Genomic DNA, 27,748 nt, shown 5'->3' on the forward strand with positions numbered 1-27,748 from the left:
CTCGGGAGTTCTCCCTGCATATTTACTTTTGAGACTACGAGGCGGTACCTTGGGAGTTCTCCCTGCACATTTACTTTTGAGACTACGAGGCGGTACCTCGGGAGATCTCTTTGCTTCTTTACTTCGGGACTACGAGACGGTATCTAGGGAGATCCCCTGCTGTTTACCCCTATGTTGTACTGCTATTTTTGCTGTGTTTTCCTTTTGTTAAATTCCAGTCTCTTAATATACTGTTATATTCCCCTGCTCTATTTATTATATACCAGTGAGCCTGACCTAACCTCGTCACTACTCGACCGAGATTAGGCTTGGCACTTACTGGGTACCGTTGTGGTGTACTCATGCTACTCTTTTGCACTTGTTTTTGTGTGCAGATCTAGGTACTTCTTATCAGCCCCGCTATTAGCTGAGAGTGTTTGCTGTTGTACGGAGACTTCAAGGTACATCTACCGCGTCTACAGACCTAGGAGTATCCCTCTATTCTCCCATATGTCAAACACTTCCTATATTCCTTTTATTAGACTCTGGTGTATAGAGATGCTATTTTCCTTTTGTAGCTTGTGACTTACGATGTTTCGGGTTTTGGGAAGACTGTGTATTTATAGAGTATTGGTTATTGTACATGCCGAGTGGCATTGTTACTAGTTATTCAGTTATCCACTACTGTTAGTTGCCAAGTTTTACTTGTCATTTTCTACAATTTGTTAGGCTTACCTAGTCGTAGAGACTAGGTGCTATCACGACATTATACAGAGGGAGTTTGGGTCGTGACAAGTTGGTATCAGAGCTTTAGGTTCATAGGTGTCGTGAGTCACAAGCCAGTTTATTAGAGTCTCGCAGATCGGTACGGAGATGTCCGTACTTATCTTCGGGAGGCTATGGAACTATTAGGAAAAATTACACTCCTTGATTCCTTGTCGTGCGAAAATTGTTGACTTCAAAATTCTAAACTTCTGTATTCTATTCTCTCACAGATGGTGAGGACACGTACGGGCAGATCTGATGACTTGGCACTCACACCCCCTGCTAGAGCCGCGAGAGTTTGGGGCCGGGGTAGAGGCCGAGGACATCCACGCGGTGCAGCCAGAGCACCTGCTCGAGCTGCTACAGAGGAGCCCCCAGTAGCTCTAGTTGAAGGGCACACACCTGAGGTACCTGTTGCTGCACTAGCCCTCTAGGAGACTCTACCCATTTTCTGAGCATGTTTAGCACCTTAGCTCGGTCTGGATTGATTTCACTTGCTCCTGCCACATCTCAGGCCGGGGGAAGAGCACAGACTGCCATCGCCGGTACTCCAGAGCAGCGGGTTTAGGTCGACCAGGTTCTAGAGATTATACCGATGCAGTCGGTAGCTCCAGCTTAGCCCGAGGTTAGGGCAGCAGTTTCTGAGGCGGAGCAGCTCAGACTTGAGAGGTACAAGAAATACCACCCTCTTACCTTAAGTGGATTGGCGTGAGAGGATACCCAGGGTTTTCTGGAGGAGTGTCACCGCATTCTCCGTACTATAGGTGTAGCGGAGTCGAGTGGGGTTTCTTTTATTGCATTCCAGCTTAGAGGAGCAGCCTATCAGTGGTGGCGTGCTTATGAGTTGAGTAGTCCGGTTGAGGCAGCTTCACTTATATGGACTCAGTTCTCGGACATGTTTTTGAGAGAGTATGTCCCTCAAATCCTCAGGGATGCATGGTGCATGGAGTTTGAGCGGCTGCGCCAGGGTGCTATGACTGTGTCAGAGTATGCACTTCATTTCAGTGATTTGCCTGGACATGAACCGGCCTTGGTTGCCACAGTTCGAGAGAGGGTTCGTCGTTTAATTGAAGGACTCCACCCCACTATCAGGATTAGTATGGCCCGGGAGTTAGAGATGGATATTTCTTACTAGCAGGTTGTGAGTATTGCTAGGAGATTGGAGGGCATGCTCGCTCGGGATAGAGAGGAGAGGGAGGCCAAGAGGTCCCGAAAGTCTGGCACTTATAGTGGTACTCGTGCCCCAGCTGCAGTTCGCCATGGTAGGGGCTATGGGAGTCGCCCCGTCCATTCAGCACTTCCAGCCGCCAGTGGTATTCCAGCCCCATCTAGGCCCCAGGAGCCTTATTATGTACCGCCAGTATTTAGTGCACCTCCTGCATGGGGTGCTTTTAGTGGTCAGTCAAACAGACCTGGCCCAAGCCAGTCACAGCAACCACGCCCTCCGAGAGCTTGTTTTCAGTGTGGCGACACTCACTGTATGGTGAGGGACTGCCCCAGACTTAGGAGGGGTGCACCTCCACAGACTTCTCATGCACAGCATGTTCCACCGGGTCCTCAGGCTATGATTCCAGCACCAGCTACCGCCCCACCTACTTAGCCAGCTCGAGGTCGAGGTCGAGGTCGCCCTAGAGGGGGAGGCCAGGCAAGATATTATGCTCTTTCGGCTCGTACAGAGGTAGTTGCTTCCGACTCTGTCATTACAGGTATTGTTCCGTCTGTCGTAGAGACGTGTCGGTCTTATTTGATCTAGGCTCTACATATTCCTATGTGTCCTCATTTTTTGCCCCGTATTTGGGCGTATCTCGGGACTCCTTGAGTTCCCCTGTTTATGTATCTACTCCTGTGGGAGATTCTCTTATTGTGGACCACGTGTATCGGTCGTGTTTGATTGCTCTTAGTGGTCTTGATTGCTCAGTATGGTAGACTTTGATGTTATCTTGGGCATGGACTGGTTATCGCCCCATTATGCTATTTTGATTGTCACTCTAAGACCGTGACGCTGGCTATGCCAGGATTACCGCGATTGGAGTAGAGAGGTACCTTAGAGTACACTCCGAGCAAAGTTATTTCATTTCTTAAAGCTCAACGAATGGTTGAGAAGGGGTGTGACGCATATCTAGCTTATGTGAGAAATGTCGATATTGATGCCCCTATAGTTAAGTCAGTCCCAGTAGTGAGGGACTTTTCATATGTATTTCCAGCTGATCTCCCGAGCATGCTGCCTGACAGAGATATTGATTTTGGCATTGATTTGTTACCGGGCACTCAGCCCATCTCTATTCCTCCCTATCGTATGGCTCATCCTGAGTTGAAGGAATTGAAAGAGCAGTTACAGGAATTGCTTGATAAGGGCTTCATTTGGCCCAGTGTGTCACCTTGGGGTGCTCCTGTCTTATTTGTGAAGAAGAAGGATACTTCTATGCGGATGTGTATTGATTACCGCCAGTTGAACAAAGTCACAGTGAAGAACAGGTATCTATTGCCTCGTATTGATGATTTATTTGATCAGCTACAAGGTGCCAGAGTGTTTTCCAAGATTGACTTACGTTTAAGCTATCGTCAGCTTAAGATTCGAGAGCCAGATATCCCGAAGACTGCTTTCATGACTCGGTATGGTTACTATGAGTTCCTTGTGATGTCATTTGGGCTGACCAATGCCCCAGCAGATTTTATGCACTTGATGCACAGTGTGTTCCGGCCCTCTCTTGGCTCATTCGTCATTGTGTTTATTGACGACATTTTGGTGTACTCCTAGACTCGGGAGGGTCATGAGTAGCACCTGATGACTGTGCTTTAGACCTTGAGAGAAAAAAATGTTATATGCAAAATTTTCAAAGTGTGAGTTTTGGCTAGACTCAGTGGCATTCTTGGGTCACGTAGTATCGAGTGATGGGATCCAGGTGGATCCGAAGAAGATTGAAGCAATGTAAAGTTGGCCCAGACCATCCTCAGCTATGGAGATCCGGAGTTTTCTTGATTTGGCGGGGTATTACCATCGATTTGTAGAAGGTTTCTCATCTATTGCAGCATCTATGACCAGGCTAACCCAGAAGGGTGCTCCATTCAGGTGGACATAGGAGTGTGAGGAGAGCTTTCAGAAGCTCAAGACAGCTTTGACTACAGCTCCAGTATTGGTATTACCTACAGGTTCAGGATCTTATATTGTATATTGCGATGCATCGTGGATTGGTCTTGGCGCGGTGTTGATGCAGGACGGTAGGGTGATTGCCTACGCGTCCAGACAGCTGAAGGTGCATGAAAAGATTTATCATGTCCACGACCTTGAGTTAGCAGATATTGTTCATGCCTTGAAGATTTGGCGGCACTATTTGTACGGTGTCCCTTATGAGATTTACATCGATCACCAAAGTTTTCAGCATCTGTTCAAGCAAAAGGATCTTAACTTGCGTCAGCGGAGGTGGTTGGAGCTTCTTAAAGATTATGATATCACCATTTTGTACCATCCCGGGAAGGCCAATGTGGTGGCCAATGCTTTGAGTTGCCGGGCAGAGAGTTTGGGGAGCTTAGCATATCTACCAGCAATAGAGAGGCCATTGGCGTTGGATGTTCAGGCCTTAGCCAGCCAGTTTGTTAGATTGGATATTTCTGATCCGAGTCGAGTATTAGTTTGTGTGGTCTCTCGGCCTTCTCTTTATGATCGTATCAAGGAGCGTCAGTATGATGACCCCCATCTGCTTGTCTTTAAGGACACGGTTCAGCACGATGGTACTAAGGAGGTCACTATTGGGGATGATGGTGCATTGAGGATGCAAGGCACCATGAGTTGATTCTCTAGGAGGCTCACAGCTCGCAGTACTCCATTCATCCAGGTACCGCGAAGATGTACTAGGACTTGAGGCGACATTACTGGTGGAGGAGGATGAAAAAGGACATAGTGGAGTATGTAGCTTGATATCTAAATTGCCAGCAGGCGAAGTATGAGCATCAGTGGCCAGGTGGGTTACTTCAGAAGTTAAAGATTCTGGAGTGGAAATGGGAGTGGATCACAATGGATTTCATTGTTGGACTCCCACAAACTCAGCGGAGGTTTGATGTAGTTTGGGTGCTTGTGGATAGGCTGACCAAGTCATCTCATTTCCTTCATGTGATGACTACCTATTCTTCCGAGCAGCTGGCTCGAATTTATATCCGCGAGATCGTCAGGCTTCATGGCGTACCGGTATCTATCATCTATGACCGGGGTACACAGTTTACATCACAGTTCTGGAGGGCCGTACAGCATGAGTTGGGTACTCGAGTGAAGCTAAGCACAGCATTTCACCCTCAGACGGACAGACAGTCCGAGCGCACTATTCAGATATTAGAGGATATGCTCCGTACATGTGTGATAGATTTTGGAGGTTCTTGGGATTAGTTCTTGCCACTTGCGAAGTTTGCTTACAACAACGGTTATCAGTGGAGCATCCAAATGGCACCATATGAGGCTCTGTATGGTAGGCAATATCGGTCTCCAGTGGGTTGGTTCAAGCTAGGCGAGGCTAGATTATTGGGTACAGACTTGGTTCAGGATGCCCTGGATAAGATGAAGGTGATTCAGGATCGACTTCGCACAGCCCAGTCCAGACAAAAGAGTTATGTGGATCGGAATATTCGCGATGTTGCATTCATGGTTGGAGAGCGGATCTTGCTCCGGGTTTCGCCTATAAAGGGCGTTATGAGGTTCGGGAAGAAGGGCAAGCTGAGCCCAAGGTTCATTGGTCCATTTGAGGTGTTGCGGCGAGTTGGAGAGGTTGCTTATGAGCTTGCCTTACCTCCCAGTCTAGCAGGAGTTCATTCGGTATTCCACGTTTCTATGCTCCGAAAATATCACGATGATCCATCTCATGTGTTGGATTTCAGCTTAGTCTAGTTGGACTAGGATCTATCTTATGTTGAGGAGCCGGTGTCTATTTTGGACAAGCAGGTTCGAAAGTTGAGGTCAAAGAACATTTCTTCAGTGAAGGTTCAGTGGAGGGGTCATCCGGTCGAGGAGACAACTTGGGAGACCGAGCAGGATATGTGCAGCCGTTATCCTCATCTTTTTACCACTTCAGGTATGTCTCTATGCTCGTTCGAGGACGAACGATTGTTTTAAGAGGGGGAGGATGTAACAACCCGGCCGGTCGTTTTTAGAGTAATAGCCCCGATCCCCTATTAACTGCTTCCCCCGTATCTTTTTCTGCTTATGTGACTAGCCGGGAGGTTTTGCTTTTGGTTTCGGAGTGTTTTGGGACACTTAGTCCCTAAACGAAAGCTTAAGCCTTATGATTTTGACCGTAGTCAGAACTATATGAAGATGACTTCAGAATGGAGTTTCGTCAGTTCCGTTAGCTCCGTAGGGTGATTTTGGACTTAGGGTCATGTCCGGATTATATTTTGGAGGTTTGTAGATGATTTAGGCTTGAAATGGCAAAAGTCAAATTTTTGGAGATTTTGACCGGAAGTGGACTTTTTGATATCGTGGTCGGATTTCGATTCCGAAAGTTGGAGTAGGTCCGTAATGTTGAATATGACTTGTGTGCAAAATTTGAGGTCAATCGGACGTGTTTTGGTAGGTTTCAGCATCGGTTGTAGAAATTTGAAGTTTCAAGTTCATTAAGTTTGGATTGGAAAGTGATTCGTGTTTTTAGCGTTGTTTGATGTGATTTGAGGGCTCGACTAAGTTCGTATGGTATTATAGGACTGGTTGGTATATTTGGTTGAGGTCCCGGGGGCCTCGGATGAGTTTCGGATGCTTAACGGATCATTTTGGACTTGTGAAAGATAACAGATTTTTTGGTTTTTCCAGTTGCTGGTTTCCTTCTTCGCGTTCGCGAGGGGTGTTCCGCATTCGCGAAGAGGAGCTGGAGGAAGGAGGAAGATTTTTCTTCGCTTTCATGAAGGGGGGGTCGCGTTCGCGAAGGGGTTGTTACTCAGTGCATCACGAACACGAGAAGGGCATCGCGTTCGCGTTGAGAAAGTTGAGAGTTGGGACCCCAGGCCTTTTTGCCTACGCGTTCGCGATGTTGGTCCCGCATTCGCGTAGGGTTGAGCTGAGTGGACTTTGCATTTGCAACAAGGGTATCGCGTTCGCGATAAAGGGATTCTAGGCCAAAGTAAGTTTGTGCTTCGCGAAAGTAAGGGTCCTTCCGCGTTCGCGAAGAAGGATTTGCCTGGGCAGAATATAAGATTTCAAAAACGAGGGTTTGGCCATTTTTATCAAAACTTGGGTTTGAGAGCTCGGATTTGGGCGAGATTTTGAGAAATTTTCAGAGACATCAATTGGGTAACGATTCTTCACTTGATTTTGGTTATATCCCACTAATATATCACTAATTTCATCTTTTAATTTTGGATTTGGGTGGAAAATTTGGGGAAAATGGGAAGAAGTTCTTCCACTAAGATTTTGGGTTTTGATTGAGATTTTGATATCGGATTTGGATAATTTTGGTACGAGTGAACTCGTGAGTGAATGGGTGTTCATATTTTGTTACTTTTACCCGATTCCGAGACGTGGGCCTGGGGAGGCATTTTAGGATAATTTTCGAAATTCTTTTAAAGTCTTGATTTCATTAATTAAATTAGTATATTATAGTTGTATTTATGGTATGAAATTGTTTTTGGCTAGATTTGGGCCATTCGGAGTCAGATAATCAAGGAAAAGGCATTCTTACTAATTGATTGAGCTTGGTTCGAGGTAAGTGGCTTGCCTAACCTTGTGTGGGGGAAAATACCCTTAGGATTGGGTACTGTTGTGATATATGAGCACCGTGTACGTGGGGTGACGAGTACGTACACGGGCTATTTGTTGTAAAACCTGATTTATTTTACTGAGTAGTAACCTATTTTTCCTTTAATTTGAGTTATATCGTTTAAATGAGTATTAGTTTGTTTTCATTCTTAATTGGGCTATTTCAATATGTGTAGTTATCCTGTTTAGTCTAATATCGCATGTCTACGTGATTTAGCTGCTTATTTGAACTCTGTAAAGCATGCCTAGTTAATTTCTTACTTTTTTCTTGTTCTTTATCAGTATAACTATAGAAATCTTGTTGTTAACTGTCGTATTTATCGGTTTGAGCTGTGTGTTTACGTTTGAGACTGCGAGGTAGTTCCTCAGGAGTTCTCCCTGCACATTTACTTTTGAGACTACGAGGCGGTTCCTCGGGAGTTCTCCCTGCACATTTACTTTAGAGACTACGAGGCGGTACCTCGGGAGTTCTCCCTGCACATTTACTTCTAAGACTACGAGGCGATACCTCGGGAGATCTCTTTGCTTATTTATTTCGGGACTACGAGACGGTATCTCGGGAGATCCCCTGTTGTTTACCCGAGTGTTGTACTAATATTTTTGCTGTGTTTTCCTTTTGTTAAATTCCAGTATCTTAATATACTGTTATATTCCCTTGCTTTATTTATTATATACAAGTGGGCCTGACCTGACCTCGTCACTTCTCGACCGAGGTTAGGCTTGGCACTTAGTGGGTACCGTTGTGGTGTACTCATGCTACTCTTCTGCACATATTTTTATGTGCAGATCCAGGTACTTCTTATCAGCCCCGCTATTAGCTGAGAGCGCTTGCTGTTGTACGGAGACTTCAAGGTACATCTACCACGTCTGCAGACCTAGGATTCCCCCTCTATTCTCCCATATGTCAAACACTTCCTGTATTCCTTTTATTAGACTCTAGTGTATAGAGATGCTATTTTTCTTCTATAGCTTGTGACTTACGATGTTTCGGATTTTGGAAAGACTGTGTATTTATAGAGTATTGGTTATTGTGCATGCCGAGAGGCATTGTTACTAGTTATTCAGTTATCCACTGCTTTTAGAAACCAAGTTTTACTTTTGTTTTGTTATTTTCTGCAATTTGTTAGGCTTACCTAGTCGTAGAGACTAGGTGTCGTCACGACGTTATACGGAGGGAGTTTGGGTCGTGACAGGATTGGATGATGAATTCCTTGTGCTTTTGCTTCTCTACCTCCTCCTTAGCCTCCTTAGGTCTTAGATGTGTCAAAAGTCCCAAAAATAACGTTTTTACATGTATTTATATTAAGTAGGGTCGGGCCCAAACGAAAACAACTTTTCCTACGCGAAATAGGATTCTAGCTCTGTAAAAATTGTACAGGCGCGCCGCATGGGGCAATCCGCCATGCGGGGCATTAGTGGGCAAACCCAGAGAGTTGAAATCTATCAGGCAGCCGGTAAATGTACAGTCCAGGCACGGCGCGCCACCAGCCGCGCTAGTGTTGTTTTCTTAGAGTCCGGATATTTCTTAACTTTTTGATATCCGGACGTGTTTTCGACCCCCGAACGCGATCCCGGCTTAATCCCATAGGCTTTTACTGAGACTTCAAATCTCCAAATAGCTCGAATTCATTCCATAACATCTACATAACTCGGAATCACTCCTACAAGGCATAAACACATAATTAGTGCAAAATACTAGCGATTAAAGCTCAAACTCAATTAAAGTGCAGTAAATTAGAGTGCAATAAGCGACTAAAATACGATATTATAGCCTACCATAACACCCCCACACTTAAACTAAAGACACAACCTTTTTAAATAACTCTCCTAACTCATCACATCAAGAATATTTAAAATAAATTAAGCACAATATCGTAACATCCTAACCTCAAGATTTGACTCAAAAGCACCACGCATTATTTATGACCCCCTCACTTACTCTAACACAGAGGTCAACGACATTACCTTTCCTTCATGAATTAAGTGCCCTCACAACAATAGAGAGTAGTTCCATACACAATAGAAATTAAGGACAATTAGGAACTAAAGATAGAAAGAATTCGCTCACTCTCAAAAATAACATTTATATGCTACAAAAGATGAACCATAGGCTTGCCCGTAGTGTACTACTCTACTAATTGAGCTCATTCAGTTCAGGATCAAGTAGGACTTTAACTTGTTGTAATGTAGGCTGTGGGACAGGTAGGATACATTTAGATATAAGAGTGACTACACCTCCCTAAGCACTTTAATACATACACATTAACTATTCAAAACCTCACACTTATGTCAAACCAAAACTCCACTTTCACCTTACAATACATTAACTCCCTACTTCTTTAAGCACGATTACATCAAGTTACCACTATCAAGGAATATTGTTTTTCACAATCATACAAATATTTTTTTTTCTTTTTTCTTTTCTTTTTCAATTCAAGTGGCTCTTACTTTTTTTTTTAAAAAAAAAAAACAATGCACCTTTCTACTTATTTCATTAGTTCCACTCAAAAGCCAAACCAACCACCCCACACTTCAACTTTTGCAAATTCATAACAAATTCAAGTGCTCACGAGAGGTATACGGTTCAAATAGATGGTTAATTCAATTAAATAGGTAAGACGTATAATGTGGTTGCCAAAGAAATAGGATCACAAGCTCAAAGGGGTTAATTAAGATACATAACAATTAGGTGAGTAAAAACATATAACTGGCTTAACAAAGAAACGCCTAAATTACTTCCAAGACTGAACAAAACTACTATTTCGCTTTGTAAACACACAGGGCAAGTTCTAGACATCAAATGCAATACACAGAATACACAAAACCTCACACACACATGGCACATAACTCACTCAGGATTGGATCATCAATACACTCTAGTCAAAGCAGTTAAGCAAAGTTAAAATCATACAGTTTAAGGTACTTATACAAGAGTCAAAAACTGAGCCTAAACATCACAACTAAATCACTCACTATTCTCAAGGCATAATAAAGTCAAGAGACATTGTTGCCAATTCAAATCATAGCACAAGGTTTCCTACTCCTAAAAAAATAAAACTAACTATACCCGGTTCAAACAAAACCCTTGGAAAAGAACCGCGACCCAAAGAAAACCCAAGGGGGAATTAATACACTACCTAACAAAAGAAAAAAAAATTGTCTTTTTCTTTCGACTTTAATCCCTCAAGAAACCTGTCAATATGATATCCATCGTCGGAAAAAATCGAAAATTTTAAAATTTTATGGGTTTTTTCAAATTTTTATCTCTATCTCTACTACTACAACTAACAAAACAAAAACTAAAACTAACATACATACAATATACAAATATTTTCAAATTTTTATCTCTATCTCTACTACTACAACTAACAAAACAAAAACTAAAACTAACATATATACAACATACAAATGTCCCCCACCCACACTTTAAGTTGTGGCATGTCCCCACGACACACAATTAAAAAGCATAAGGTAGTGAAAACTTCCCTGAACATCTAGTCGAGGTCGAAGTCGGGATCCATTCCTTGCCTCCGAACCAATGCGCACATCCACGTCGACAGATTCTTCTTAGCCTTCTTGGGGTGCACCCCACACTTATCATTCTCACTCAGTTCAGCCTTTCCTTTTGAACTCTTCACCTTTCACTCAACACTTGCAGTTGGATTCTCCTTTTTAACCCCTGTTTCTATATTCATCTCAAAAATCACAGTCTCCTTACTCACTCTAAGCATTAGTCTTCTATCGTGTATATCTAAGATTGCTCTACCCGTTGCTAAGAATGGTCTTCCGAGGATAAGGGGGACCTCCTTGTTCTCCTCCATATTCACCACTATGAAATCTATAGGAAATACAAACTTATCTACCCAAACTAAGACATCTTCAACTATCCCCTCAGGTATCAAAGTTGTTTGGTCTGCCAGCTGCAAAGATATTGGTGCTGACCTTATCTCTCTAATTTCATTATCCAGCTTCCTATAAATATACAAAAGCATTAGATTAATTGAGGCACCATAATCACATAAAGACTTATCAAAATTAATAGTGCCTAAAGAGCAAGGTATAATAAAACTCCCTGGATCTCCACACTTTTGTGGGAGTTTATTTTGCAAGATTGCACTGCAATGCTCTGTGAGCTTGACCACTGAGGTCTCTTCTATCTTCCTCTTATTTGTAAGGATCTCCTTCAAGAATTTGGCATAAGCTGGCATTTGGGAGATCACTTCTGTGAATGGCAAATTTACATTAACCTGTTTCAGCACATCTAGAAATCTCTCAAATTATTTATCCATCTTTTCTCGATACAGCTTTTGGGGAAATGGTAAAGCAGGCATGTGTTTGCTCTCTTCATTAGATTCCTTCCTTCCTGAAGTTTCCTCCTTCTTCTTTTTCTCAGCTCCCTTCTTACCTTTCTTCTTCTTATCAACTTCATTTTTCAGCTGCTCCCCACTTTCTTTTTTAGGTATCACATCTTTTTGGACTGGGGTGGGATCTTTAAATATTTGCCCCCTTCTCAATGTCACATCATTCATTGTTTCTTTGGGGTTTCTTTCAGTATCAGCTGGCAGAGTACCTGGGATTCTTTCAGACAATACAGTTACAATTTGTCCCACTTGCTTCTACAAGTTCCGCAAACCAGTGCCAATTTCTTTAATAGCTTCACCATGAGCATCTAATCTTTCATCTATCTTGATAATGAAAAACTTCATTAGATCTTCTAGCCCGGGCTGAGTGGAATGTTGAGGCTGGAACTGCAGCCTCTGCTGATTTTGGAAGCCTGGGGCTCCTTGTCCCTGGAATCTAGAGTTGTTTTGTTGACATGCATTTACAGTACCCTCAGGTGAACTCCACAAAAAACCGGCGTGCTTCTGACCCATTGCATTAAAGTTATAATTCCCAACAACATTAACTTCCTCAATTGAGGCTTGATACTCATGAGTAGGGTGTCCTCTTTCACATATATCACAAGCTGTGTGGGGCTCACTATGTATTGAAGCTAAGATCAGCTTCCTTATTTCATTGGCCATGGAATCAAGTTGTACCTGCATAGATGTGTTAGCATCAACCTGGTGAACACCAGTCGCTCTTCTTCTTTTAGCACTCTTAGAAGGCCACTGATTTGCATCTTCAAACAACTCATCTAGAATTGTGACTATCTTCTCTGGAGTCTTCTTCATTAACGGGCCTCCAGCTGCATTACTCAATGTTCTACGTGAGGTCGGTGTCAATCTATCCCAAAAATCCTGGAGTTTCATCCATAGTTCAATCCCACGATGTTGACACTTTTGCACTATCTCCTTAAACCTTTCCCAAGCTTCAAACACAGTTTCAATGTCGTTCTGGCAAAAGTTATGGATTTCTCTTCTAAACTTGCTCATTTTAGCTGATGAGAAATATTTATCAAGAGCTTTTCTGGTCATCTCATCCCATGTTCTAATCGACCCATTAGGCAAGCTTCGAAGCCAATGCTTTGCATCATCCTTGAGTGTGAAGGAGAATGCCCTTAAGTAGACTGCATCTTGTGACACACCATTATATTTAAAGATGTTCATAATCTCCTCAACGTCTATCAGATGGTTGTTTGGATCTTCATTCATCTTTTCTCTGAAGACACAGCTGTTTTGCAGCGTTTGAAGTAACCCCTGCTTCAACTCAAAATTGTTCGCAGCCACTGGAGGTGGTCCAATACTTGATAATCCTTGGTTGTAGACCGGTCTAGCGTAATCACCAAGTGGTCTTCCAGCACCGGGAGCTATGTTTCTGAACTAGCCTACACCCACGGTTAAGTCTGTGAACTCTCTCTTCTTCATAGATGCGCTGCGCATCCCAAATAGTTGCTTCCTCAGCATCCCGTGCCGTTTTTTCTCTTTGTTGGGCTGCTTCTCTTGTAGCCAAATCAACATTATCATCATCTCCAGCCATAGTTTCTTTGGTTGAGGATTGCCCAACCTTCTCTATATTCTCAGGGAGATTTCTTTCCTTCCTCAGCTGTCGCAGTTGCTTTTCTATTTCTGGTTTGTATGGTAGCAATTCCTTCCCAGAAGATCGAATCATGCACTACTCTTACCTCCAACCTGCGCACAGTCAGAGAACACCAACCGTAAAAAAGGAAAAATAAAATAAAAATAAAAATAAAAATTCCTGAATTAGCACTACAACTATTTCAAACACTATTGATTGTCAATCCCCGGCAACGGCGCCAAATTTGACGAGCTCGAAACATACACTTAAATATGCTAGCTAGTCAAATATAGTATAATATAATATCATATCCACGTGGATTGGAGTTAAACAGTATTATCGTAGTTTGTAGCTAGATTGCTATCCAAGATAATCAACAGTTGAGAATTATGTGATTAAAAACTAAAATTACTTAAAAATCTAAATCTAATTAACGAATGACAATCGAACAAAAGTAAGCAAGGAAGATATCAATGGGAGAAAATAGGGATTGATTCGATAGGTGTACGATAAAGGTCTGGGATTTAACTCTAGTTAATTCACTTCTAATATTTAAGTGAGTCTCTCGAATTCACTCAATTATTAGTTCAAACATTTAGTAGAATTCCTCTCTCGATTAAGTCTTAACCTCACAATATGAACCAATTGAAGCTCGGTGAAGATATGCAAGGATTCGTAGTGGATTGGTCTTTAGGAGAACCTCTCTCGATTATCCTCCTAACTAGGTTTAAACAATAATTCAACTAGCCTCTTTCGATTACTAAGAAGAATTAATGAACTCAACCAACAAGATAATATAAAGATATTACAAGATATGCCTCTCTCGATTACATGAGCATGTGAATATAGATGCAACTATTAAAACAACCAAAACAATTCAATGCATAAAAACTAGAGTTATCATCCGCAAACAAATATCAATACACCAAATCCATCAAACCCTAAAGAGAACTACTGCATAGAGATGGAGTAATTTATCACAAATATGTTTAAAGTAAAGAAAAACATAAAACGATCCAAACTCTTGTCTTGAGTGAGGATTGGATGATGATTTCCTTGTGCTTTTGCTTCTCCACCTCCTCCTTAGCATCCTTAGGTTTTAGATGTGTCAAAAGTCCCAAAAATAACGGTTTTATATGTATTTATACCAAGTAGGGTCGAGCCTAGACGAAAAAATCTTTTCCTACGCGAAATAGGATTCTAGCTCTATAAAAATTGTACATGCGCGCCGCATGGGGCGACGCGCCATGCGGGGCATTAGTGGAGAAAACTAGAGAGTTGAAATCTGTCAGGTAGCCGATAAATGTACAGGCGCCGCGCTAGTATTGTTTTCTTAAAATCCGAATTTTTCTTGACTTTTTGATATCCGGACTTGGTTTTCGACACTTGAACGCGATCCCGGCTTAATCCCTTGGGCTTTTACTCAGACTTCAAAGCTCCAAATAGCTTGAATTCATTCCATAACATCTACATAGCTCGGAATCACTCCTAAAAGGCATAAACATACAATTAGTGCAAAATACTATCGATTAAAGTTCAAACTCAATTAAAGTGCAATAAATTAAAGTGCAATAAGCGACTAAATACGAGATTATACCCTACCATCAACCCCTTAAGAAATAATAAATGAAGTACATGTTTTACCATAATAACCTCAATAATAATAGTATTTTAAAAAGTCTTGGGAAATGATTTGAGAAGGAGTAGTTAATGATAAGGATAAAACGGAAATTTTTTGTTGATTTTATCTTGATTTGCTAAAACTGACAAGTAAAAGTGAAAATATATTTTTAGTATAGTACACAAGTAAAAGTGAATGGAGGGAGTAGTTCACTAATTATGGTAATTTATTATATACATTTTTAAAAGAATCCATTTTATTACTCTCACAAATGTTATTATTTAAAAATATATGCGATTACAGGTTTGACTTAAATTTTCGTGCAATGCGCGAGTATAGAGACTAGTTATTATAAAAGCATGAATACAATGTTGATAGACCAAAATAGCCTTAAAAATTAAATTAAATCTTTAACTATGTTGGACAAAATTGTAATATTTAAAACCCTGTTTCTGCCACTTTGATGGACTTCTAATACCAATCACCTTCCTATTTTGGGGCTGTTTGCCATATTAACGTTCCATACCAATCCACATCAAACCAAGCACTTTGAAAAACATATTTACATGCATAAGGACACTTTGTACAATGTAACCTATATATGTTTGCAATTAATTTCCTTCATTACATAAACTTTCTCCCATAGATTAGTTTCATGTATCTAAGTCAAGTTCTGAAATAAAAGAAGCATCATACGGAGGAAGGGTCCAAAATAGCATTAACGTTTTGGAGAGACTAGAGAGGCATTAATAAAGCTTTGGAGAGAGTAATTTAATCCAGCAACTATTCTTTGGTTTTTTAATCATGATGGCTTATTTCTATTTGTTTAACTCTCTGTGTATAATGTATTTAGGGAGTACTCTGAGTGATCAAGTAAGTTTGGGTTTTAAATTTGTTTAGGATTCTTTTGTTTCCTATAATTTCATAACTCGGATTCATTGTTGGAAGAATATATCGATTGACACAATGTATACTAAATCCGTTAAATTCGAGTCATCTTTGTTCTTTTGGTAACTTAGTAATTTCTTAACGAACAGTAGAGTCAATATTAGATACGTTTCAATCTTTTCTATAGTATAAAACATTTCATCTCAGTTAGAAGATTTTCTCTATTCTTTATAGTAGTTTTTACAACAATAACGTTGAGTTATGGTTTTCGGGGAAGGATTATATCTTCTGCATCTTGAATTTGTTCTCTCCTTGTCAGTGCTAATGAGTATCGTTTAAGAAGAATTTCTGGATAAAAAACGCTTTCTGGATCTACGATTTAGCCATGGACAGCTTTAACTTTACAATAACCGGAACTTAAGTGGACAATAAAAATATATCACCAAGTTACACAGACATATAATATTGATCGGGCAACTTAAGAGAACATAAATAGGGTGAATTTTTTCATGGCTCCTCATTATCTGAATCAATATTGAACATAAATAGAGGGAGGTACGTAGACTTATTGATATCAAACTTACCTAGATTTTTTTCCTCTAAGCATGTATCTATTTTACTTTTATAGGCTGTGACGTACATTCTCCTGCATGCTCTTTAACCTTTTGCAAAATCATAGAATTATTAAATTGTGTTATTAGTTTTAATTTAATTATATGCACTTCCACCAGGTTCATTCTCGTGAAAGCTCTTAAGCTTCCTTTTATTTTTTCTTCTTTTTGCTTCTTGTTCCTTGCTTAAGATATAATCATGTGGTATACTTTCTTTTTGAGCTGCTTGACCTTGCATAGGAAGATAGGCCTTTAGAGTTTTGTTTCAACAAGTCCACAAGTTGTTTCGTCTCATTATTTATATTAGAAGAATTTTAAAAACGCTTTATAGAAAGAAAAAAACAAAGAGTAAAATTAGAAATAAGGTAACTGGTGGATTAACTAAAAAAATATAGTGGAAAGATTAATGCAATTACTCCAAATTAGTAACTAATTTAATAGTTCTTCTTTACAGGTTAAGACGATATCAATCGTTTGAGTTCAAATACTAAATTATTAAGATAGTAAAAAATATTTCAAATAGTAAAAAATATTTTTTGTGTATTATAAAATTTTGCACCTCCAACTTAAAATTTTAGAGTATGATATAGTTACAAAATCTACTGCTGCACTTTTATATTTTGAATGGATGGAGATGTCCTCTTTTTTTTTTTCTTTTGTTCCATATGGTGGCTGACAGTCGGTTTCAGTCTTAATTAATTTGAATTAGTACCGAAAGTCACACTTTGGAGGCAAAGTACCAAATTAAAGGCCGACTCAATTTCCAGGACTAGATCTCTGATTAAGAATGGAAATTACTTATCACCCTACCATAACTTTGGAGGTGAATCCTCTAAATGTCCTTTATGTAAAATATTTTGAAATAAGATACACAAAAAAAATCATTTGTAAAGAAGCTTAGATATGATATGATCACATATATGTCTAAATTATAAGTACATTATAATATTATCCATCTTAAATAAATTGATCATTTTTACATATTCAGATAATATCCAATCATTTCAATTCAAGTTTTATTCTAATGTAATGACATTGATTAATTTCAGCATATGATTATTACATTCTTTCTGTCAATTGCTTTACAACAATATTTTCTTCGTGTATACATCTAATTTTTTCATTAGTTACATTTATTGTTCCTTCATATAAATAATTGACTGAACAATTACGTGTCATTATTAATGTGCAACGCACGTTTATAGAAACTATTATTTAAAAAATCGACTTAATTGGTTTGATTTCTCTCGAGAAAAGCAACCCAAAACCGAACCATGAATAAATCTCTGTATACGGCATGGCGCACGGCTCCTTCTCTGCAATCAGCTTCTATATAGATACCCTTGGTTAGGGATATCAGCAAAGAGAGGAGGAGAGATGGGGAATATTTGCCTTTTATGAATACGGATTAAGTGCTTTCTTCCTTTCTTTTTAGGAGGAGGGATTTACGGGAATAATGGGGGTTAGATCGAAGACATTGATGCTGACTAAAGTTTTGTCGCAATATTCAACAAAAACATTAAAAAGATATACACTACCTTACACTTTGGAGCATATATTTAATTTCTCCACAAGCAGATAGATATTCAAATCACAACTCACAGCATACTAAAATATACTGACAAAAGAATTACTACCTGATTCTCAATTTGTTCTCAAAGTATCATCCCAAAGCTACAATATACACAGGCTAGAACACTGACATACTAACCTCAAGTAGTTATAGTCTCTCGGTTCTTACAGTTTCTTATCTTTACCGTCATTGTGTTACTCCAAAAACCTTTACTCGCCTCACAGCATTGTCTTCGAGGTACCTGCATAAAATTATGATCACATCAGCATACTATCAAGAAATTAATGAGCCATAAAGATACTCTTTTCCCATTCCAGAAGCAGTGGAAACCCTTTTAGACATACTTGATCCTCATAGGAACTCACCATTCTTTAAAGAATAAAAGGTCAGACTATGGTGCCAAGTGTCAACTGCTAGTTTATGTTTTACAACGAGGTGACTATTATCAAGTTCAGTTTACTTAAGTTAAACAGAAGTAAATGCTTCATAGGCACTAAAAAATCCAGTTCCAGAATACTGTAAGCACATGAAATTTCTCTGAAAAATACTCCGACAATGGCTTTAGCACAATCCGTCTAAACGAAAAGATCAATTTTGGACTTGTTAAGGGCAGAGATCATGCCTACATGAAATAAAAAATTTGAGGGAGAGACAGAGAAGGGCAAAAACCTTTTTCCACTTCTCAGGATCCATTTTCAGTGATGAAACTACAATCTTCTCAATGGCAAATGCACGTGCGTAGTTTGCCTGATTACACTTCTTTTCTTGTTTTATTGGAGGCTTCTTGTAAGTAGTTACCGTCTTTCCCTTCTCATCCTCTTTAATTGAGTCTAAATAAAATATTAGTGGCCGTTCACAAGGTTCAGAACTCATAGGCCTGGTATTGAACGTAAAAGGTCCACTGCTCCAACTCCGCCAAGTTCGGAATGTCTGCAATGGTGTTTCCAAATCCTTGGCAGACAACAGCCAGGGGTATATCTGCACTGCATATGCCCAGGAAACAGATATGGACCATTTATACCTCTGGTAATAACAGAAAGCCTGCTGCATTGTTCGGGAAGGATCAACCTTGTATGCTGTGGTTAACATTCTTAAAGACTCTAGCTGGCTCTGATTAGGAAACAATGGCTGTACATATTCCAGGTGGTGGAGAGATACAAGTGGTGCCATTGGATGAGCTGCCAATAGACCAAAAGGATCATCTCTAATATCAATCTGTCAAACCGTCATAACAGAGAAAACAATTAGCTTTCCTTGATATTGCATCGGCAGATATGAGAAGCTCGAATAAGAATTTTGCAGGTGTGCACCTACAAATATTTACGAGCTTAACAGATCCAACTGAAATCATATAAGCCAAATAACATAATAAGGTCTGTGAAGTTGTTGTCACAAAGTGTAGCAATATGCAGATATTCCTTAAACCGGAATGAATAAGACCAAATGGTAATGAGTTCCAAATAGGGTCTATAAAAATCGATCAATCAAATTACCAAAAGTACATAATTCAGTTGATTTTGTTTCAAAGGCAGAAATAGAATTCGTGGTCAACAACGAATCATTAATTATGGAAATATTTGCACCGAAAGGAAAACTATGTGAAGGAGTCTTTAAAGGAAAGAAATAGAATCACTTTAGGATTTTTTTTTTCCTTAGGAGTTAATGGAATTATTTTACGTCTTGAAGCTAAAATTGAAAAAGAATTCGGCCAACCTCACTCATATATAAATCATCCATTTCTATTGATTCTATTGCATACTACTGTTATTTCGCACAAACATCAAGATTACTCTTGGAAAATAGCAATTGTTAGGTGCTTTCAAGGTTCAAGCTGCTCAACTAAACAACCCGTTCCAAAAGACGAAGTTGTTGAAGTTCGTTAGGTGTTTAGGTTGAGTCAATAATTCTTTAATTGTAACCTATTTTGCTTTTGAGAAGTGTATTGTTAAGTTATCAAATCTGACGAGTTTGTTTAGCCTTCTAGACTAAAGTTTATAGTCTTGAAAGCGATAGCCACAATTGGGTTGATTTTATGGGTTAAGGCACTAGAGTTAGTCCCCTTGTTTATTAAGTTGTAACCTAAAAGCTGCTCTTTAAAGATTAGTGAAGTCTTGAGGCAAATCCTAGTAGAGTAGGTCGTGGTTTTTACTACCTTGAGCAAGAGATTTTCCACGTAAAATAACTTGTATTCTTTAAATTCGGCACTTCACTTTTAGTTGTGTCAGAATAATTAAGAAAAAAATCAGGTTCTTTGACAAGTGAAAATCGGGTACGACACAATTCACTCCCCCTCTTATGTCTAGGTGCACCCTAAAATAACAATTTATGTGTGTGTGTGTGTATATATATATATATATATATATATATATATATAAATAAAATTGAGTTTGGACCTATTGCACAAAGACTACATCCGCCTACACCCAAACTGTCTACTTGAAGCAGGGAGAAGGACATAGTGATGCAGTAACATCCCGATGAATTTGTGTTTACATGCACACACTGTTCATGCATGCATAGTTTGGTGCACAAGAATGTTGTAACATGGTAACCTTGATAAATAAAAGGTCAGGATTGCCCAACTACCCAACTCTGATTTATTCCATGCCCTCTTGTACTTTTTTCAATGAAGACCCAAAAGGTTTGGCACTCCACGAATTGAGCAACAATGAGACGGAAGAGCTTCCATCAGCCACATGAAGTGGCTAAAGTCATGTCTGTCTAATAATCAACAAACTCGGAAAAGGGACAAGCAAGAAAAGCCAAAGAAGACGTGCCACTCATTTTATCACAACTTCGGGACTAATGTCAAAGCCAAGTAAAATAAAAAAGGATATGTAAGTCTTAGGACAAATAAAGGTACGTACAGGGGACAAAATCATGTTCAAGGAACATGATGCTAGCTCAAAAATCTGATTCTTTATTCTTTTGTCCACCCACAGTGAGGCCTCTTCAAAGTAATCCATTCTTTTATCAGCAAGCTTGTCGGTCATTCACTTCTCTTCCTACTTAGGGGTGTTTAGTAAAACTGTTATACCATATAATTAATATATTAATTAATCAATGAAATTTAAGTGTCTTCAAGGATGAATAGATAAGAACTAATCCAAAACCTAATGATTTTTACATTATAAACTTTATTTTACTTAACAATTGTGCACAAACAACTTTTATACATATATGGGGTATACTGAAAGATAAAATTAAGTCAATGAAGTCTTAGAATGTTACCAGATTTATCAACTTCTAAGGGTGTGTTTGGTATGAAGGAAAATGCTTTCAATAGAAAATATTTTCCTAAAAATGTTTTAATGGAAAATGAACGGTTTTATCACTTATTTTCCCTTATTTGGTTAATTAGTGAAAAACTTTTTTCGGAAAATACTTTTTAGTGTTTGGTTAGAGAGTGAAATTTTTTTTTTTAGAAAAATATTTTTTTATGCTACTCTCCTCACCCCATTCCCCCAAGTCCCCATATTTCTTGTGCTCCCCCCCCCCCTAATTACCCAACGTTTTCAGGACTCTATTTTTTTTCAAGAATTTAATTATTTTTCCAAAAATTTAAACAAACCCAAATGAACTAATGTGTTGCTTTACTTTTTTACGCAAAAACAACGTCAAAATTTGTGCTTCATAACTAAAAAGAAAATACTCTTTTTTTGGTTGAAAAGAAAATACTCTTTCTACAACACGAAAATAAAGTACTCATTATTTTGTTGAAATGAAAGAAAATATTTTTTCTACATCATAAAAAGAAAATACTCATTTTGTTGCAATAAAAGAAAATACTTTTTCTACATCATCAAAAGAAAATAGTCTTTTTGTTGAAATAAAAGAAAATACTTTTTACTACATCATTTTGTTGAAATATAGGAAAAAACTTTTTCTACATCATGAAAAGAAAGTATTTTTTTTGTTAAAATGAAAAAATATACTTTTTTTATCTCATAAAAAGAAAATAATCATTTATTGAAATAAAAAAAATACTCTATCTACAACATGAAAAGAAAGTACTATTAATAATATTTTAAGTTAGGGTGGGAGTGAGGGTAGGGATTAGGCATCAGGGGTTGGGGTTGGGGTGGGTTGGGGTGGGGGATAGGTAGGTAGGGGTGGGTTGATAGTGATGGAGAATAGGGTGGGAAGATTGAAAAATAGTTTTGAAAAATGTTCTTTTTCTTTTGATAGAGAAAAGATTTTCCTCCAAGCGAAAAAAAATTAATTCACGAATAAAATGTTTTAAGCCAACCAAACATGGGAAAATTACAAAACATTTTCCGGAAAATGTTTTCCTTCATACCAAACACACCCTAAGTCTCATAAAAGATAATTTTGAGGTATTATAAAATAAACTTGTGATCTGTTTCAAGTGGGATATTTGAAATAAATAATTCATGTCACGTCATATCATAAACAAGTAAAAAACACGTTAGGTTAAAAAGAAAGAGAAAAAGAAAAAGAAAGAGTAAAGCCCAATAGTGCAAGATTATAAATGAACAAAAAAATGATAGAAATGAAGCATACAAGTATCCAACAAAAATCGACCAACAAATTGAGTGTGTGCACCGACGAGCGCGATTGCACACGAGCGAGCAATGCCCATCTTAAAAATAGGTCTGAAAATTTTATGGGAGAATTAGAAAAAGCCAAATACTGTTAAAAGAATAGAATTGGCAATAGGTACAAGGCAAAACTACAATACTAACTACTGTACTAAGCGACAAAGAGCGCTCAGGCATGTGATGGATATGAATTTAACTTTTTGTAGATGCCTTACCATCGAGGTCTCTCCAACCTTTGACACGAAGCCCCAAAGAACCAATTACAGTATCCACGAAAACATCAAAACGCCTCACTAGATGCTTGTTCTTTTATTTTTTTACTATTCGTTTGTTTGGACAAGTACATGTTCAACACAGTGCGCTAACTTAACGAAAAATACTTTATTTAAAAGACTATTAGCTACACAGTTTTGGCATTTAGTTATATAATGAAAATATAAGAAATCATATGGTCATACTAGATGGTAAGAGGTAGAACAAGAATAATATTTTTAATAAGAGCTTTCAGTATTAAACTTTGTTGATGAAGTTGATGTGTGGCTTTCGGTACTACGGTGCATACTACGCACCATGCTCCCTGTAATACTGTTAATTAACCTTTCTAAAGTATGTCTCTTTCATGATCCCAAAAAAAGTTGATGTGTGTCTAAGTCGAGCAATATGGTGCAAGTTACACTCATGAGTTTCTTAATAGATGGAACATATATTTATCGAGAAAGATAAATTTGAAATGAAAATTCAGTCACTGAAATTTATTTATTTTTAAGAAAGAAGGAAGAAAGAGGAAGAAGAAGTAAAGAGGAGAAAGAAGAGGGAAATGAAAATTTGAAATAATTTGAATGAGTATGGTTTTTTAAAAATTTTGAAAATTTTAATATTTACCTACAACTTTTGTTATTTTTAATCTGACCCCCGAACCCCTTTAATTACACATTTTTTGTTAACCTAAATTATTACACAAGACTTCAAAAGTCTTTTTAGTCGAAAACTCCAAAAGGGCAATTGTAAAAAATTCCATTCACGTAACTCTACTAACATGAAATTTGCTACGGGTCGATCCCCGAGTTTACAACATACAAAAGTAAAGGACTAGTGCCTACTTATTTACTCCATCCGTTTCAATTTACACGAGATAGTTTGACTCGACACGAAATTTAAGATAAAAAAGAAGAAGACTTTTGAAATTTGTGGTCTTAAAAGTTTAAGGGATAAAAGTTTTGTGGGGCCATGATATTTGTGGTTATAAAAACTTCTCATTGAGGGTGAAATGAGTAAAACGAAAAATTTAAAGTTGAATTATTTCCAAATTTAGAAATGTGTTATTTAATTTGGAACAGACTAAAATGAAAAATACCTCAAGTAATTTGAAAAGGAGGAAGAGTTTCTTAATTTTCTTTTCATCCCCCCAGATTCCTCCTCAAATTAAATGCAAGTTTCAAAAGCAGCTCAAAATATATTACTTTATGTGAGCTTATTATTAATTGAAAAACTAAACACAATTTTCTTTTGCTTATATGTTTTATAAATATCTTTTAAATATTTTAATTTATTTATTATAATAGTATTTTTTATATAACTTTTAAATACATAAATTTTATTTCAAAAAAATTAAAAAATTTATGTCCAAATTCATATCGAAAATTAATCCGTTTGATCCACATCAACTGAAATGTGAAATGGAGGGACTACTTCTTTCTCTCAAAGAGCTCCCCGTATTTTTTTAATCATTCTTCAAAAGCTCCTCCTTTAATGCCAAAGTTACTTCCTCCAATCTTAACAACTTTTCAAATTTAACTTCTGGCCCTTATCTTCCACATTAATGTATTGTTTTCTATATTGATTAAGCCTAAAATGATGTCGCCCTTTAAAATGGTAAGCATTTCTACCGCACTACTACAGTAGTACTTATTATTTCGTTAATCTTTATTAAAGAAATATGTAAGAATTACTTTTACTTAAGAATATATCCAAATATGTTAAAATATTAATTTTGTGTCTATTTTAGATTCATGTCCAAACAGTACAATAACACAACAATTCTTAATTAACAGTTATGTTCAAGTCAAATGTGATGGAATCCGAACAAATAAGGTACATTCAAATTTACAACAAAAACAAACTCAATATAATCCCACTAAGTGAAATTTGAATAATGTGTTCGCAAATCTTATCCTTATCTTGTGAAGATAGAAAGATTGATTTCGATAGTACATAAAAATTTAAATTAGGAAAATAACTTATGTAGTAATCAGTTCAAAAGCTCCTATATACATGTGCTCATCAAGTAATCATTAATTATTTTTTCAAATTGATACCATGTCCGCGAAATATTTGTTAAAATTCGGCTATGTCTCATCAAGTAATCATTAAATATTTGTTAAAATTGATACATGTGCTATGTCTTGCCACATCTTCCATCTAATTAATCTAAGACTTCTTAATGAACAGAAAGTATTCTTCTTATAAAACAATATTCTAATTAAATGAAGTTAAAACTCTTTAAATTGTTTGAAATGCCATAAAAAATACCTGGTGGAACCCCCGTTCTGGTGTAAGGGTGACACCGACCTCACCCACACAGGCCCACACCCGCTGATCCGACCCGTAGAAGTTGAAATACTGGTTGAGGCACCTGTTCATTATTCTCACCAACTCCGCCGCCAGCGGGTAGCTAATGGCAAACCCACCGCCGCCAAACGCCATGTCGTAGGCGTGCATCACATTCTGCTCCACGCTCTCCGAGTTCCCCCCGATGTAGTACATCTCCCGGTGATTGTACTTCGCTAACACTGTGACTAAGTTTTCAGTAAAGAAGACGGTATCGTCATCTCCCATCACGAACCACCTCGCGTTTGGTAACCCGACCCCGAATGAATCCACAATCACCCGGGAGATTCGGACTGCTGACTGCGAGCTCGTGAACTTGAATTTTTTCCAGTCGGAGGAAATTCGATAAGGAGGCGAAGTACCGGGCCAAGTTGAATTCGGGTCGGGCTCTTCATCCAGCCAAACGAACCCGCGTGTGACTGTGGGTTTCCACCAGAGCTCCGAATAGTGTTTCCGGTTCTTCCACGTCTGGGCTGACCCGGCTATGCCGAAGACGATATGCGAAATGTTGGTGGGCGAGAGGGAATCATCGGCGGCTGTGGAATTGTACTGATGGGGGTCGCAGACCGGGTTGAAGCTGATACTCGAGTCGGGGCATTCGGGGCACCGAAACCACAAGTCTTGTCTAACAAACGCCGAGTAGAGAACCAAGGATATGGAAGCCAGGAAAAGAAAAAAGGAAACAACCTTTATCGACGCCGTAAAGCGATCACAGTTCTTATCCTTTGGGAAGATAACCCGGAACGGCAGAGGCAGGTCGTGACCCGATTGTCCTCTGGTCTGAGACATATCGAAGAAGCCCGAGCTTTTCGGACCCAACAAATGCGTGATAAAACCAGCTTTCTATGAGAATTGAATCCGCAAAACCCAAAACGTGGGTTTAACTTCAGTTGGAGGAGTGGGTAAACAAAGAATGAATGCCCTAAATTGTGAGAATTTTGTCTTAGCCAAAAAATTTAAGGGAGGTAATACAGAATGATGTCAAAGCTGCGTGTCTTATGCTTAGGAATTTAGGATGAAGAAAATGTGGGTGAAAGAAAGTCATCAGTCGCAAATGCCACGTACCGAATAAGCAGGTGCTCAGCAGTGGCCAACGATCACGTGAGACTCACTAGCAGTCCAAAAGCCCAAAAGACAAATAGTAAGAAATTCATTCACGTAACCCCACGCACATGAAATTTGCTACGTGGCAACCCTGAGTTTACAACATACAAAAGTAAAGGACTAGTGCCTACTTTTTTAGTTTCTTAATTTTCTTCAAAATATATTACTTTCTGTTGTACTTATTATTATTTGAAAAATTAAATAAATTTTTTTGATTATATTTTTTATAAGCACCTTTAAATATTTTAATTTATTTATTGTAATTTGTAGTACTTTTATATAATTTTTATATGTTTAAATTTTATTTTTAAAAAAATAAAAAAATTTATGTTCACATTCATATTAAAATTTAATCAGTTTGATTCCCGTAAACTAAAACGGGAGGACTACTTGTTTCTCTTAAAGAGCTCCACGTATTTTTTTAATCAATCTTCAAAAGCTCCTCGGTTAATGCCAAAGTTACTTCCTCCCACCTTAACAACTTTTCAAATTTAACTTCTGGCCCTTATCTTCCACTTTAATGTCTTGTTTTCTATCTTGATTAGTCCTAAATGATGTCGCCCTTTAAAAAGGTAAGCATTTCTACCGCACTACTACTTAACATTTCGTTAGTCTATTATTAAAGGAATATGTAAGAATTACTTTTACTTAAGAATATCCAAAAATATTAAAATATTAATTCTGTATCTACTTTAGATTCACGCCCAGACAGTACAATAAAACAACAATTCTTAATTAAGAGTCATGTTCAAAATGTAATGGAACCCGAACAAACAAAAGTTCATACAAATTTACGATAACAACAAATAATTCACAAATGCGGTCTGAAAATAATAATATATTCGCAGACTTTATTTCAATTTTGAAAGGAAAATATATAGGTTCAAAATTTAAATTAGGAAAATAACTAACGTAGTAATCAATTCAAAGGGTCCTACATCCATGTGCACATCAAGTAATCATTAATTCAAATGGATACCTTGTCTGCGAAATATTTGTTAAAAGTCGACTATGAGGGTGTTTGGCTAAGCTTATAAGCTGGTCAAACTACCTTATAAGTACTTTTCGGCTTAACTACGCGTTTGGTAAAGTTAAAAGTGCTTATAAGCCAAGTGCTTATAAGTCAAAAATAAGTCAAAAGTCGTAAGCTGGTCACTCCCAGCTTATAAATTTTTAGCTTATAAGCACTTTAAGTTTGACCAAAATTTTTTACTATTTTATCCTTAAAATATTTTTTTTTAGAACAAAACTATTACATCGATACTCACTACTTCAAGTACTATTTCAACCTAACACCCCCCCCTCAAGTATGCAATGTCCATTGACTATTTAAGATAAGCAAATTCT

General features: G+C 38.2%; 1 protein-coding gene and 1 non-coding gene across 3 annotated transcripts; one reads left to right on the plus strand and one right to left on the minus strand.

The window, feature by feature from the left end:
• Window positions 1-12,739: 12,739 nt before the first annotated feature.
• LOC117280403 (small nucleolar RNA R71) lies at window positions 12,740-12,846 on the plus strand. Its single transcript, XR_004510941.1, has one exon. It is a non-coding gene; the product is annotated as a small nucleolar RNA R71 (small nucleolar RNA).
• A 5,193-nt stretch (window positions 12,847-18,039) lies between these two features.
• LOC104111623 (uncharacterized) lies at window positions 18,040-26,449 on the minus strand. 2 transcript variants are annotated; one of them, XM_070174972.1, is made up of 4 exons: window positions 25,220-25,356; window positions 20,996-21,156; window positions 18,798-19,343; window positions 18,040-18,369 (listed from the first exon to the last, which is right to left on the minus strand). In XM_070174972.1, the coding sequence occupies exons 2-4, from the start codon at window positions 21,119-21,121 to the stop codon at window positions 18,268-18,270; spliced, it is 774 nt and encodes a 257-aa protein (XP_070031073.1). In that variant the 5' UTR covers window positions 21,122-21,156; window positions 25,220-25,356; the 3' UTR covers window positions 18,040-18,267. The 2 variants fall into 2 exon arrangements, with proteins under 2 accessions (XP_070031073.1, XP_009619659.1); XM_009621364.4 differs by lacking the exon at window positions 20,996-21,156 and having other exon boundaries at window positions 25,220-26,449.
• Between the last annotated feature and the right edge of the window lie 1,299 nt (window positions 26,450-27,748).

The sequence above is a fragment of the Nicotiana tomentosiformis genome, chromosome 5, assembly GCF_000390325.3.
Source record: "Nicotiana tomentosiformis chromosome 5, ASM39032v3, whole genome shotgun sequence".
In the NCBI taxonomy this organism is placed as follows: Eukaryota; Viridiplantae; Streptophyta; class Magnoliopsida; order Solanales; family Solanaceae; genus Nicotiana; species Nicotiana tomentosiformis.

Coding starts and splice junctions, on each gene's coding strand:
- LOC104111623 (XM_009621364.4), bottom strand. CDS start 26,086: ATGTCTCAGACCAGAGGACAATCGGGTCACGACCTGCCTCTGCCGTTC. Junction 19,344..25,219: donor CAGAACGGGGGTTCCACCAG/GTATTTTTTATG, acceptor ACGGTTTGACAG/ATTGATATTAGAGATGATCC. Junction 18,370..18,797: donor ATCCTGAGAAGTGGAAAAAG/GTTTTTGCCCTT, acceptor AATTTTATGCAG/GTACCTCGAAGACAATGCTG.